Source organism: Nelumbo lutea, chromosome 6 (assembly GCF_056320005.1).
Source record: "Nelumbo lutea isolate HS-2025 chromosome 6, American lotus-T2T, whole genome shotgun sequence".
Lineage (NCBI taxonomy): Eukaryota > Viridiplantae > Streptophyta > Magnoliopsida > Proteales > Nelumbonaceae > Nelumbo > Nelumbo lutea.
Genome location: NC_142689.1, coordinates 4,764,588 through 4,780,178, shown reverse-complemented (window position 1 = coordinate 4,780,178; position 15,591 = coordinate 4,764,588). Strand labels below are relative to the sequence as shown.

Here is a 15,591-nt window from a genome sequence, read left to right as displayed (position 1 = left end):
TTCTCCTGATGAATATAGTGATGGATAATCAACTATAGAAGTGGATTAACTAAAACCCTTTTGATCTTTTAGCATAAATTTTCAGCCAGAAAACGTTTTTCTAATTAACAAATTTAATGCCATCGTAAGTATTTTCTGGTAAAGGGATATGAATTGGGCAACGATTTGAATGGTTCAAACACAGCAAAAACCAGGTTTTGGGAGAACCGGAATTATGGTAGGTTGACGATTTGAATGGTTCAAACAGGCAGAGATTCAGAAAGCTATCAAGTTTGAGATTCAGACTATAGTTTTCAAAACCAGACCAGACCAGACGGTCAGACCGGAAATACCGGGAACTGGTCAGGTGACCAGTTTCGATTTTCCCCAAAACCGTTGATTTTGGTCAACAAACCAGTGACCCAGGAGGTTAACCACTCGAACCGTTCCAACAGTTTTGACTGTTTTTTATTTTTTTTATCAGAATGGGCTGACTGTTCGACCTGGTAACTGGACCCCTGACCGGTTCAGTCCCCGGGTCGGTTTTGAAAACCATGATTCAGACATATTTCAAATTGTGAGAACCAATCAAATAATTAAAAATAAAGGACAATAAACAATTTCCTGAAGTCCGCTTTACAGTGGAATTACAGTTTTAGTTGTATGTGAAATGAGTGGAAAACAAATATTTTCCAATATGTAAATAATGTAGGAGAACGGCATTCCTTCTGATTTTCCATAAGTTATTTTCAAACAAAGATGGGTCATCTCCATTCATATAATTCCCAATTACTCAATTCCGTTTACAAGTAAAGAAAGACACTAGGAAATTTGGGAATATGATTTGTCAATTGTTATCCAGTATAACTTGTAGGCGAAGACCCATAAGAGGTAGAGACAAAAACACCTCCCCACTAACATTACTATTACAACAACCAAGTAAAAATGATTACCCTTTTTCTTCCTCTCCTCTCTTTTTTTTTCTATCCCTGCTTACACTATTTTCAAGACAGCACAACCTAAAGAGATGTCACAAACCGACCATAGGTTGAAGGATAGCATATGCTCCTTTTATCTACTGAACCTTCTTAGAAGATATTTTACAATTCAAAGTTCTAACAACATCATCCAAGGCACTGGAAGCTGGGAAGTGATGACTCCATTGCACCAATCTCCTGTGAAGATCCATTAACATCAGAACTCCCCCTTCATCTTCATCATGTTGGCATTGGAGTAGTTCCTCGATACATTTAACCAAGTACTTTACAGCCTTTACTTTCAGCCGGTACATAAAACCTAGTCGTCTCTCTTCAACCTCAAATATCGAAGCCGATATATCCTCAATAGCATCAAATAACTCTAACACAAGGCAGACCCTTGCAACAGTCTCCTTTTTTTGACTTTCTTTGAACCATGAAATCGGGCCTTTATCATTGGAATGCATCCCAGGTTTCTGTTCTGTATGTTCCAATCCAGCAACTTGAGTTTCCCCTGACAAAAGTATAGCACCTGTTGCAGCATAGTGAAGCAGCAGCTCACACCCTTTTTCCTCTATGGAACTGTAGTTCCCAATAAAGATACCCAATGGAATTCTTCTAAATAACAAATTTTGCTGAGGGCTAAAAGCGTGTGGTGCTCTTGCTTCAGATCTACAAATACCATTGCCAGTTTTATTCCAATACCTTAGATAACCATCCTGGAATTCCTTGATCCAGAGTCGCACTGTCTGACCATCATATTCATTAGAGGCCAGATAATCCTTCTTGATGTCCTTAAATTTGAGTTTCTTCTTGCAGCCAACTTTCTCATTGTTATGCATACCCAAGCAATATTTTTTCATAGCCCAAGACCCTGATATTTTGTCTAAAAAGTCAACTAGAAAATCATAATGGGATTCATCAGTGGGTCTTATGATCCATGCAAGATACCTTGCAGCAGCAGCACGATATGGCTCTACATCATGTGTTTGTTCATCTTCACCAGCTTGTGATGTGTAATTTGATAAGAAATTGACTTCACAATTTTCCCCAGAGAAGAGCAATGCAGCCGCAAAAAAGAACCAACATGGAAAATCTATCAACATAGCCCTGCCACGTAATAATTGAAGCAGACTTGGGTGGTTGGATCAGAATAAAATAAATATTATGAGCGTCTTGCTATGGGATGAAAAACTTACCAGATGGATTTCCAATCAATCATCCCTTTGATAGCTGCTCTTTGCCTGACAGTTGGGTTAGAATGTGCATTGACGTGAGGTAAAAGTTCTGTAACAAGATGAACCAAATGCAGGAAGCTTTTGCCCGAGATAGATCCAGCTAAAGCCACCAATAGGCGGTGATTGTTGGGGAAATAGGCACGAGAAAATGGCAGATTCGATCCAACTTCAGCAGGTATACCCCACCACATTGGCTGGGCAAGTGCATCTAGTATTGATGAAACTAATCCTACTTGAAGCTGTAGTATGGAAGTTGAACCCCTATTGAAAATAGAAAACCCTATTGGGTAATAAGTGACTCAACCAATGATTAAATATGCCCCTTGATCTGATAAAATCAATTGAGACATGAAATGTTTTTCGGCAATGAAATTAAATGTCATTTAAGCATTTTTCTGGTGAAGAGATACAAATTGATCATGAAGTAACCAGAGAATTTGGTCCAAGATCAAAATTCTGATATAAGTTAAGCTTTGGTTTGTTATTTCTACTTTTCCCTAATTATATGCATTCCTTCGTTTCCATAATTGTTCTTATATAATGGAAAATTTGTATAAATTAATAAAAATAAAAACAATTACCAAGTTTCATCTGCATTGTATTTGATTCAATACAATGGTTTTTTGGAGTACAAGAAGATTCACAATAGAAGAATCCAAAGTATACTCCAAAGATAATATTTTCTATGAACATAACTGCAAACAAGTATATAACCTACATTTATGTGTGCCACATCACAGAGAGTAACATGGGTAAGAAATCTGCATGTATTAGAAATGACACTTAGCTTCAAATACTATATATAAGGCATGATGTAAGCAAATTAGTAAGTCACTCATACCGATATCCATGTCCAGGATCTTAGGAAATGGAAGTGATATCCCTGTTTCCCATATCTGTGTCTGCCTTGGTATCCATATCTGAGCATCATGGGACTATGTATTTTCCCAATTTAAACATAAAATAAATAAAGTACAAGATTTTTTTTTGAAAAAGTAAGATAATTTATTAAATGAAGAAAATTAAAAAGAAAAAACATAATACGTATTGGGACAAAGGCTTGTTCACATAATCAATTCAGGCAACCCAGAAGATTCTGCATTTTGGATGGCTAACTGCAATTGGGTTCTCTGTGAAGTCATTTTATGACTCTCCCTAGCTCATCTTCAGATTCCTATCCTTGGAAATGGATTTGGGAAGGCCATATTACATCTAACATATCATTCTTCACATAGATGGCAACTTTGGAAAAGATCCTTGATTATCAATAACTCAATATTTAGAGGGAGGAACCATAGTTGTCAAGGTGATGCGTAGGTGGGCACCTAGGCAACAAGGCGCCCTTTGAGTTGAGGCTTGCCTCGCCCAATCGCCAAGCAGTTTTGTACTATGTGTGTTTGTATTGAACCCTCAAAGACTTACTTTTTCGTTTTCTTTTCTTCTTTTCCTATAAAAAAAATAAGGGTTCATCTCCTATATTGTTTGAATTTTCTTTTCCTTCTTTTTTTCTTCTCATGAATATGTTGATTTTCTATACTTGAACATGAACTCTATACTTTTCTTATGAAAATTATGAATAATTATTAAGGAAATATGGCTATGGTACCTAGGGAACTACCCTAGGATCTATGTTTTCTATATAAAAAAATCCATCGCCTAGGCGACGCCTAGACAACAAGGTGCCCCCCTGACGCCTAGCCTCGCCTTGGCGTTTTAAATTATGGAGGGAACTCCATGATAAATACTTGCAGCCTGTGAAGGAAAGGAAAGATCCACAACTCTTTAGAGATGAAGAAGGTCATGCAATCCAATTACTTTATTCTCGGGACCAATTGAAGTGGAGATTCTTCAAGAGCTGAGCTTATTATTTGTGGTGTGCAACAAGAAAGAGACATGAATCTAACTTAATCGTTTTTGGAGATTCTAAGGTGGTTATTGGTTGGTAGAGAAAGAGTTGCATTGGCCTACAGAGATGAAATTAGAAAGTTTAGATGGCTCACACAGAATATGAAAGTAAAAATCCTCTGGGTACCTGTATTGGCAAATTGCATGGCTGATGTATTAGCTAGGCAACTAGGAATTAGATTCTCTGGGCTCAGTAGTAAACTGAATTAGTTTGGGGAGGGATAGAACCATGCTCTGCTAATGAAGGAATTTTATGGAAAACGAAGGAGGAGAAGTTTGTGGTTCCAGAACTTGTCCATCTGATGTGGCTCCCTCTGATGGAAGGTTTTATCAAACTCAACTTTGATGGGAGCAGTGAAGGAAATCCAGGGCCATCAGGGGTTGGTGGTGTGTTCAGAACAGAGGCAGGTTCAGTTATAGCACTTTTTTCAGGACTAATTGGGGTTGGAGATTCTTTGAGAGAAGAAATTATGGCCCTCTTGGAGAGGGTAAAAAGGGCTAAGGAGTCAAATATAAATAGGTTGATTATCGAAGGAGATTCGCAAGTGGTAATTGGCTGGATAGAGAAGGCAAACACCGGATTATGGGCATACATTAATGAAAGAAGGCGTTTCAAGTGGCTAACCCAAGGATTGGATGTGCATGTCTGGTGGGTTAAAAGATGTGCTAATTAATTTGCAGATGCCTTGGCCAAACAGGGGGTGGGAAGAAGTCAATTGTTTTGGGCTACTATGTAATTTTCCTGTTCAGGGGGAGGGGGGTGGTAAGAGGGTTTACTTCCCCCCACCTTTGTATTTTAAACTTTTTTTTTAAATTAATGAAAGTTTTCTGCTACTGATAAAAAAAAAAAGTTTACAGGATTGTGCACGTGGAGGCTGTAACAGATTCATTACAAGTAGGCAACACAGATGCATTGGAGTCTGGGACTTTCATCTCTATGGAGATGCACAGAAGGGTATTGTGGAGAAAGATGGAAAGGTAATGGTTTCTGGAGGTCAGACGAAGGAAGTTCTGGTGTTAGAAGAAGTGGGAGGCAAAGACAAGAAGAAAAAAAAAGAGGTGGGGTGGTCAATCTGGAGGATGGTTTGGAGCTTGGATATAATGGATGCAAGGAAAAGGAGGTTAAAATTGTATAGCAAAAAAAGAAATACAGAACAAAAGTATTAACAGAGGGTGAAGAAAAAGAAACTAAAGGTGGAAGCATTGAGACTGAAGATAGTGATGATAATTTGAATGTGTCTTTTGGAAGATGTTATCATTGATGAAACTTATGAAGTTTAGGGCTCAGTGGATTTGGAAACAGTGGTAAATACTAAATACTGAGGTGGAGGTTAGTAAATCTTTGGGCTTGTTCCTTATAGGAGAGGAAGTCGCAAGGACATCATTTAAGGTAATGGAAGAAAATTTTGGTAGGCATTTAATGCCGTTGAAGGGTAAAGAAAAAAAAACAGGTTGACTCATGAAACAGTTGGCAGTAATGAAAAGAATAATGAGATCCAAACAGAATGAGAGCAGTTGGAATTGAAGGGGATGGGCCTGAAGGGAATAGTGAGTCGGCAGCAGATCATATCTTTGAAAAGAATGCAGTGCTGGAACTAAAAAGGATTAATGTTAAATCCTTTGACCCAAAGGATTTGAGAAGATTTCCAATGCAGTCAGAAGGTTCAGATCTCAAAGAAACCAATGCACTGTCCAAGTGTCGAAGGGTTTTGCCAGATTGAAGATGGGATTATTTGGGATCGAGCCCACTAAGAAAGTGAAGAAAAAAAAGAAACTCAACAAGAGAGTAGAAAGGATTGCATTCAAGATTCAGAAATAGCTAATTGATTGAGCATTGATTTTGGGAGATCTTGATGAACTTTTGGTGCTTATTTAGGGTAGAAAGGGTTTGATGGAGGGTTCTTAGGCATGTAAATTTTTCATTAGGATTTATCTGTATTTGGTGTTGGATTGTTTTCACTTTTTCTTGTTTGGGCTTTGGATTGTGTAGAAGGGGGAGGGGATGGTGGGATTTTTTTTGTTTTTGCTTGTCCGTGGGTGAAATCTTGTTACCTCTCCTGTACTCATCGTTTTTTCTCTTAATTAATTTTCTTTTTTATTTATTACCAAAAAGAGATGTATGATATCTTTGTACATTTGCTTACATATTATGATATTAATAAAATGATGGTTAATTATACACAAAAACAATAGAACAACCTCCCCAATATAGAGGAGTAATACAACTCGTGGGAAGATATCCACAAATCCAGTTCCAAATAATATGAACTTTCATCAGATTTCAAATAAGCTTCTGCTGGTTAACACCTAAGAAGTCTGGACTGACTTCTAGCTGTCCATATTAGTGAAGGAGATTCTAGTCTGGGACCAAGTTCCCTTTTTTCAAGCCTATGATGAATGCTCTAGCCTAGAAGGCTCCCTCTTCCAATATGAGGAAAATTCAAGCATGAATCCTCCAAGAAGATGAAAGAATAATGCTGGCTATCAAGTGCTGATATCCTGCTCTGACTTGTCATGTAAACTTAGTCATTCTGGGGCTGGTGTCTGGTTTATTATGTTTTTTGTACTTGTTTCTCTGTAATTCCCATCATACACCCCCACCTCTTTTCATCACTCAATAGAAAATTGGAAGAAGAGCTCTTAATTATAAAGTGGGATCCAAACATCTGGTTGATTGAATTTTTACATGGCATATAAATTAATTACAAATATTAAATAGTACAGTTCAAGAAGTTTGATATGTAACAATTTGTAAATCACAGTAATGGCCCATTACCCAATTTTGATCCCAGCTATCTGGAGTCTTGGGAGGGATCATTTGAAAGGTCAACCCTAAGAAAGTAATAAGTGAACAGTCAAACATGCTCTGACAACATGTGGTGAGCATCTAGGATTTAAACCAAATCAGATTAGGCAGTATAAGATTTGTGCAACTAAGAAGAAAAATTAAAATGAAGGAAATGACAATTTAGCTAACATCCCCGTCCTCTTGCAATTAACTGAATGTTCTTTCTGTTCTAATTTAATAAAATTTCCTTTGCTGATCAAAAAAAATAAAATCTTTCTTGAGCAATCAAAAAAATTAACTGAATGCTCTTACTGCCTAGTCTATGCATCTATTTGCACATGATTTAATATACTGTTAAAATACCATATATTTCCAGATTTAGTTTGGCTTGGTCTGCTCGAGACCTCAACCCAAGCCCAACACTATCTAAGGATGATTTGGAATAGTCAGGTTCAAATTGAGTCCAGCCCAAATTGCGTTCAGAATGGCAGACTTCAAAACATTTATTAGATGCCTCTTGTTGCATAATAGGCACAAGGTTATATTGCAGATCTCAAGTGGATAAAAATGCCAGAGAAGTAGGACACATGCAGAATCTTATGAAACAAACAACTGTAGCTAGATGGACTTTCTTTGGGTTGTTGTTCCGGAACATGCAACTACAAGCATTGGATAAACATCAAATTTTCTATTGGTTTTGGGTAGACAGTTAAGGTCAGCCAAGCAGACAGCACTGAAAAACTTCCACTTCCACCCTTTCAAGATTAATATAAAACAAACAGCTTAAAAGCCATTGAATGGTGAAAGAAGTAGGGAACTTACGTCAACAGAAACCACTTATGCAAGAGACCCCTTGTCTCAATAAACATTGTTGGAGAAAGGACCAAGCATATAATTAGAGAACGCCAATTTATCCTCTCATGCAATTCTTTTTTCAAACAAATGAAAGGTCTTTGTGCAGTTTCTTGCAAAATTCTTGAAATATCATGCTTTAAAGTTAGCGGATCAAGATACCACAAATGCAACCTGTGAAGAGATCAATTCCAGAAATAACCAAGTAACAATTAGAAAAGAACATATATCATATTAAATAAAATGGCAACAATCATTTGCAGGTCCCTCCCAATCCTGCTGATACGGCACTTGTTCAAGGTGTATGCATGTCATTCTTCTGTTTCATCAATTTCAAAACAAACTCCATGGAGCCAGGATGAAACTATAGTAATATTACAGGAATCATAGATAACTAACATATCATACAACCAGAGTCATTCAAGGAGAATGTAGATCATAGTCATAGTAGAACATCACAACACAGCTCCTCTATAAAACTCTCTATCTTGAGGGTCACTAAACATCTTCTTGTTACTCAATTGTTGGTCTCCAACCCATGTAGCAACACTGCCAGTGGGGTGGTTTTCCTTTAATAATAGCCTCACAACAGCTTTCCTTGTAATGGCATTAATTCCATTCCCACCATCAATGATCAACCGCCCTAGGAACCAGCACCTTTCCAGCTGCCACAGCATGCCCTAGCATGTAAGACACTGGCTGATCTCTAATCCTCTCCAGCAAGGACAGAAACCAAAAATTTTAAGGAATTATTACATCACTAGCATTAATGAGCATATTAACATCATCAAAGCCTTATCCCATCTTTATGGGATCAGTTAAATCCTGTTTTGCCATTCAGTTCTATTCAGTGCCATGCCCATTGTTAAATTAAGAGCGCTTAAATCATTTCTTATTACTTCCACCCAAGTCCTTTTCAGTCTGCCCCTATCTTTTCTATCCCCTTCAACTTATAATAGATCACTTTTTCTAACGGGTGCTGTAGATGGCTTTCTATGGATGTGACCAAACCATCTCAATCTACTTTCTCTCATTTTATCACCTATTGGAGCTACTCCTAGGCTCCTTTGTATGACTTCATTTCTAACCTTGTCCTTCCTAGTTTTACCACTCACCAATCTAAGCTTTCGCATATTTGCCACACTTAATGGACATATAGAAGTCATTAAAAGGGCAAAAAATATCAGGGTGATATTCTGAAATATAGAAATAGAAAAAAGACAGTACTTCATCACTATCAAAAGAAAAAGACAGCAGTTCATGATTGTTACCTATTCACAATAAATGGTATACAAGTCATATTGACATACCTCAATGGCATTCCCTGGTTGTTGAATGTGATCTCCTCTTGTAAAAGCCGGTGTAGCTTTGAAATGAGTAAGTTTCTTTTAAAACTTGATTTTACATTAAGAATCCAATTTAAGGGGAAAAGAGTTTGATAACAAGATGATGATGATGCCACTCTTAAAATAGCACTAAACAGCAAATGGAAAAGTGATGCTGCATTTGTTAAAAGATATAGTCAACACACTGAATCACTGCAAAAGACCATTAAGCATTCAAGCATCAAAGCTAAATTTACCAACAAATTAATAATTAAATAAAAATAAAAGACAAAGTAAAAAAGAAAAGGTTAATCTGCTATACAAAGCTGGTCAATATTCTCTATACGAGAATAGAAAGGGCAATAAAGTACTAACATTTTCTAGAATGCAAAATTTGAGTAAGGAGAAAATCAGAAAAGGAAAGAATATTAAGGAACAATGAAGAATGATGCTTTTCTAGCTAAAACTTCCTATATGATATTTTTATCTATAGATAACTGAAATTTATTAATGAAGAGAATTATAATATTAACAACGATGTCAAGCATCCCAAAGATTAGGTAGCCAAGGAGGCCACCTCATAAAATATTACTGTATAGTATCTGCTACAACCTGATTTTCCACCTGGCTCCAAATAATTGATCTTAATTTACACCTTGTTTTGTCAATTCATCAGCCATCCCATTAACTGCTCTTTGAACACATTTTACATTGATAACTCTCTCCTTTTTAAGCTCTTTAATCTCCTTCATGGTGTCCCTGTATTGCCAAGGAATCAACTCCTCCTTATGCCACCTTTTCACCACTTTTGAGGTCCCCTTCCAATCCAATATTTCTATAGTTGAGGGTTTTCAGTAAAAAAGTGTCGGTTCCTCTTTCTTTATGTTACTAGCAAAGAAAGACAATGCAACTGATGTAGGGATGCTTGGCGGGCCTCAAATCGTGCCATGTGGCATCGGCCAGATCAAATCCTGGCCACACATCACCAACTACTTCCAACCACTCCTAAGGCAAGGTTAGCTATAAAAGGGGGCACTCACCTCAAGGTAAGAAAATAAAAGGGAACCATTCTTGGCTATTAAGGACTAAGATCTAAGCTCTCGTCTCTTGCCTGGTCCGACCCTTCTTTAAGCACTCGGCTAACTTGAGCGTTGGAGTATCCACACCTGGGATAACACCCAGGGCCTCTGACGTATGCTCTTCTCCTATTTACAGATTGGACCTATCAGTCTCAAACACTATCAAAATCACCTTGTTGCCCTCGGCCTCATATTTAGCAGCAACAGCAACTTTGATGACAGACAAACATTGACGTGGAACTGTTGACGCCCTTTCAGCATGAAATGAATCCACGTGAACAACCAAAGAAACACAATACTGCACACTTAATGACCTTCAATGCCAATGCATACCCATTTAAAGAAGTAAAGTTTGCCCATTGCGGCCCTTATCAGGGTCCTACATGTGAAATTGTTGCTTTTTGATAACTGTTTAGTCACTGCTGTTCCAAATATGTTGGATAAATGGATATAGAATTCAAATATAACTTGGACCGTACAATATCAAAAATCTACTAGGAAGCAAGGTGGATAAAAAGGAACTTAGTTATTCACACAAATCCAATCATGGTTAAAAAAGAAAAAAAGAAAAATAAATAAAATAATGTCAGAAGACAAATATGTTATAAAGAACACGCAAAAAAACATCATGACCAATAAGGTCAAACCATGTACTAGATAATGCACTGAAAGAAAGACCTTGTGGTAATTATGTAGTAATAATGCACCAATGCAAATGCCATTGTCGTATAGCTTATGCTTCAAATGCACAAGTTTGACTTTCATTCTAGAATTCCAAAGGTATATACAGATCAAAATATCATATCACCCCTAATAGAAATTGCAAGGACAGAGACCCTGCTAAACCTACCATGTCCTTCCAATCTATCAAGCACATCCACGCACACACGAACCAATTCAGAACATTCGCAACTGGAAATCGAGCTTCCCACCTGCAGAAACTCCTCTTTCTGAAAACGCAACACCTTGCAAGATATCGTTGAAGATAGAACAGTCACAACCGTGTTCACCATGTATTCAATTTCTGAACCGAATACCTGTAGAATAAGTATATATGTTTAGAGAGAGAGAGAGAGAGAGAGAGAGAGAGAGAGAGAGAGAGAGAGAGGACTTGCTGACGATGATGAACCAGTTTGTATTGGGAAAAAAATGCAACAACAAGGACTGACCTTGGGTGCCTTGAAGCACATCAAAGAGAGGGCAGTATCCAAAACCCTAACCCTAGACACTTCATTTAAGTTGAGAGATTGATTCAACGACGAAATGGCGGGATCACAAACTTCTTCGTCACCGGGTGAAGGAAGTTCGCTTTGTAGGTGTAAAGCGAGCTTCGTCAAAATATCGGTTATTTCGGGTAATCTGTTCATCGCAAAATGAACCGGAGAAGAACGAAACCAACGAGGCTCGGATAGAGGTCACACTCACGCGATCATTCGATCAGCCGAGTTGATTACCCGCCAAAACCAATATTCGAAGCCGTGTAAAGCGAACTTCCTTCACCCGGGTAAAACTGTTGAGAGAGAGAGAGAGATTGTGCGCATCAAATCCGATTACTGAGAAAGAATAAGGGTCCGTTTGGTTCAAGGAAATAAGGGTCTGTAATCCGATTTGGAATGGAGTCCATTCTGAATTCTGATTCCAATTTCTGGTGGGATGATATTCCCTGTTTAAGGGAATGATCATTTCCTCCCCTCCTTTTGAGAATGAAAATCGATTCCAACCAATTTCGATTCAAGTCTTAAACCAATCAGATGAAGAAATAGATCATTTCGATTTGATTCTGATTGATGGGAAGTCAATGATTGTGAATCAAATGGATGTTTAGTGTTAGGGTCACAAGCCGGGAAATAAATGAACCTCTAAGGAGCCCACTGGCCACACCCACAGATTATATCGGTTTTGGTTTTGTGATTTTGTCCCCATTAATAATTGGACCGTGACTTTTTTTTTCTCCGAATTGATTCAAAACCAAACCAATTATACATCTAATAATATGTAAAGGTTTGTTGGTTTTCTTATAATTTTATATATTTTTATGTCCAAAGAAAATATTGGTTAAAATTATTTGTTTTAGCAGCACAATTATTTTTATTATGTTATATCATGAAATTTTAAAATTCTTTTGGTATTATCATAGGTCATTATAGATCTCAACTATGATTAGATTGGGTCTAGACGGATCAGACCCAATTCTCCTGATTAATAAATGGAATGGGTATTGGTTTTGCAATATGGAATTAATACAGCTTGTCCCAAAAGCAGACCCAATTCTCCTGATTAATAAATGGAATGGGTGGAAAACGAATCGAACATTTCATGATTTATTTGAGCTCAGCTCATGAAAAGATAAATTCGGTTCGGTTTAAATTAAGTTTGAATTAAGTTCGGGCCTATATATATATATATATATATATGTAAATGTATGTATGATAATAATTTTGTTTATAATTCTTAAATTTTGCATGTAAAATAAAAAAAATAAATTTATATGTATAACTTTTATTTTTTATAGGAAGCTTGACTCGTAGTTGAGCTCGAACTTGAGAGCTTTTGAGCCAAGCCTTATTCGAACTCAAGTCTCTAGCTCAAAATTGAGCTTGAGCTCGAGCCTAACATTGTTTTAGTGAACCAAGTATTCAGCTCGGCTCGAATTCACCTTTGATTGATTTTGAAAACGTTGCATCACATTTGACTCTGATCCATCCTTTTGGAGGAAGGGAATAAATGGCAGAAAATAATAGATATTGGCATGTTACTTGTAAGGCTGAATATGTATTTTCACTTGTAGATGTAGCACCCATTGGCTCTTACATCCACCTCGAATAGATTTAAGCTACATGCATGGAGGAGTCATCTTTATTTTGAAAGCCCAGATTGTTCCTTGCCTTTCCAATTTTCCCGGCATGTTATTGCTAGGTTTCTAATCCAGACCTTTCCAAGGGGATTGTAAGGCATTTTGCTAATCATTATTTCATATACTGGTGTTAAATACCATCTGGTGCTAAAGAGAGTGGAGATTTAGACCAAGCAATTAGGTTGGGTGGATCGGGTTCGGTTTGGATCAAGACACTTTTAGGGCAAGTTGAATTTTAGGTTGGGTTGTCAAATACTAGACCCTAACCCTAAATGTTTTTTTCCAAGGGGATTGAAAGGCATTTTGCTAATCATTCTTTCATATACTAGTGTTAAATAGCCTTTGGTGCTAAAGAGAATGGAGATTTATACCTAGCAATTGGGTTGGGTGGGTCAGGTTCGAGTTGGGTCAAGACACTTTTAGGGCAAGCTGAATTTTAGGTTGGGTTGTCAAATGCTAGACCCTTACCCTAAATGTCCGGGTTAGGGTTGACTCATGGGTCAATTTGGGTCATCCAAAAAAACTAAAATTTAAAAAATAAAGAAAAAATACATGAAAAATAACAAAATTAAAGGAATTAACATTTCAAAGAGTAAAGACTAAATGGTAAAAATTAAACAATGAAAAACTTCTAACAATGCATAAATAATTCCAATTAGACTAACAATCGAGTCAATAAGTTGACCCGTGACCCAACCCAACCCAATCCTTTTTTTTTTTTGAGTAGCTAAATAAGAGGCCCTAACCTTACTTTTTTTTCCCTGGTTCGGGTTGGCCCATTCTTAAATTCATGTAGCTGAATATAACACCCTAACATTGTTTTTTCAAGCCAAGTTTGGGCTCATGGGTTGACTCAACTTTTTGCTAGGTCTCCAAAACCATAGAGCTCTTGCGAAAGGGCAATGCATGAGTACGTGGCATATGCTGGAGAGTATATTATTTCCCATTTTTAAAACCTGTCGTTTGATGGGTTGTTGAAAATCTGCTATTTTGTCACTTTAGTTAAATTAATCCTTTGATATATAATTAATAACAGTTGGAATAGCTGAGTTGGTTTTAAATAACAAATTTTGACACTGGAAAAAAAGAGCGTAATGATTGTCGAACCAGAGCTGATGCCAAGAAGGAAAAAATTGTTACTTCATACAAATCTAAATTTGGATGGCCGGTTGTTTCTTCAGTGAAAGAGAGCATCATGGACACGCATCCCGCTGAAATCCGAAACCGTTTCTCTTTTGGTGAAATGATGGTGCTTCTTGCAGGAGGAGCAGAGTGGGTAGAGCAAAGGGTGACCCTGAGACCATGGAAGGAGCCGGGGATGGCGCCATCTCGCTATTACCCTGGAAGGGCATAGTAGCGGTTGTCACTGAGATTGTTGAGGCCATCGAGGAGACCATCGCGACTGCCGCTGAGACTTAATCTTTTATCGTTTTGACCTCCCCCAACCATTCACTAAACTCCCTACCCTCTGTTACTGTCATCGGTTGATCTGAATCAGCAAGAGCATCCACATTACGAGATCGAGTTCCTCTTGGATTTCGAACAACGGATATTGCTCTCCACACCAACCTATTAGTGCTATCTCCAAACCGTCATCGTCCAAAGATAAAGTTTGCGTCCAGACAAGCGTGCTTTCTTCCCCAAACTCCCATTGTAATTCGTTGGTTGTCCTTGCTGTTAGAAGGAGGTTAGGAACTGCACACTCCCGGTTCCCTGGTTCAGTCGATTTAACATTCAAATCTTCTCCAGTAGCAGGTTGACCTCCCTGGTTCAATCAATTCCCGATTCCTGAACATAAACGGACAGTATGGTGCTCAGGGTAGAGCTAATAATCCTCCTTAATAGCGGTTGCCACTGACTGTATCGCCACCATGAAGAGCATGGTTGCCTTGGAGAGGTTCACTTGCACCATCGTCAAAGGAAGGAGTACTGAATTGTGTGATAAGAGTACTAATATAAAGAGAGGAGAAGTCTCAAATAAGAATCTTTGCTCTTTGAAGAAGTGTAGACTGCGGGAGGTTTGCGCGACTATTTATAGTAATGGCGGTGAAGAGAGGTGTTAGGCATGGGCTATGTACAGGTCGCCCTCGCCCTTCATCAGTGTACGCGGATTCCACCTTCTCTCTCTCCCTCTCTCCATCCCCTTGATTATCGTTCTAGCAGTCACAATCTTCATCGGGTGGCCAAAGAACCATAAGAACAAACAGTATTGAAGGGAAAGGAGAACGGGGGGAGAGAGAAAGGGGACGGAGGTGAAAAAGTCGGTTGCTGCAGCGTCGGTGACGAAACAAGGGAGATAATGACGGAGGAGAGAGAAAGATAGTGAAGTGTAAAATTGGGTTTAAAAAAAGGGTAATTGTCCAAAACCCACTATTATCACATCGCTAATTTATTATTTTACCCTTTATTATGTTTGACCCATTTTACAATATCCCAAATTTGCTCCCATAATTCTTCTCCCTCTCTCCCCGTCACCGTCACCCATTGTTGTCTTGAACCGGTTTGCTTTCCTTCGTGCGATGATTACGAAGCTCACCCTGGCGCTGTCACCAGAAGATTGGGAATTCTTGGCTTATCTTACCTTTTGTTCCGAC

The 15,591-nt window shown here is 38.0% G+C and overlaps 1 protein-coding gene across 3 annotated transcripts; it reads right to left on the bottom strand.

Moving 5' to 3' along the window:
* Positions 1-725: 725 nt before the first annotated feature.
* Positions 726-11,855, bottom strand: LOC148846955 (acyl-CoA synthetase family protein). 3 transcript variants are annotated; one of them, XM_088950936.1, is made up of 7 exons: positions 11,313-11,855; positions 10,994-11,180; positions 9,050-9,239; positions 7,710-7,913; positions 2,156-2,455; positions 1,908-2,066; positions 726-1,830 (listed from the first exon to the last, which is right to left on the bottom strand). In XM_088950936.1, the coding sequence occupies exons 1-7, from the start codon at positions 11,508-11,510 to the stop codon at positions 1,791-1,793; spliced, it is 1,278 nt and encodes a 425-aa protein (XP_088807062.1). In that variant the 5' UTR covers positions 11,511-11,855; the 3' UTR covers positions 726-1,790. The 3 variants fall into 3 exon arrangements, with proteins under 3 accessions (XP_088807062.1, XP_088807059.1, XP_088807061.1); XM_088950933.1 differs by having other exon boundaries at positions 726-2,066; XM_088950935.1 differs by lacking the exon at positions 7,710-7,913 and having other exon boundaries at positions 726-2,066; positions 11,313-11,662.
* Between the last annotated feature and the right edge of the window lie 3,736 nt (positions 11,856-15,591).

Excerpts from the sequence above, each read along its gene's own strand:
- LOC148846955 (XM_088950933.1), bottom strand. The coding sequence starts at position 11,510 with ATGAACAGATTACCCGAAATAACCGATATTTTGACGAAGCTCGCTTTA. Across the intron at positions 7,914-9,049 it reads AACCAGGGAATGCCATTGAG|GTTGCATTTGTGGTATCTTG; the intron begins GTATGTCAATAT and ends ATCTCTTCACAG. Across the intron at positions 2,067-2,155 it reads ATTGATTGGAAATCCATCTG|GGCTATGTTGATAGATTTTC; the intron begins GTAAGTTTTTCA and ends ATTACGTGGCAG.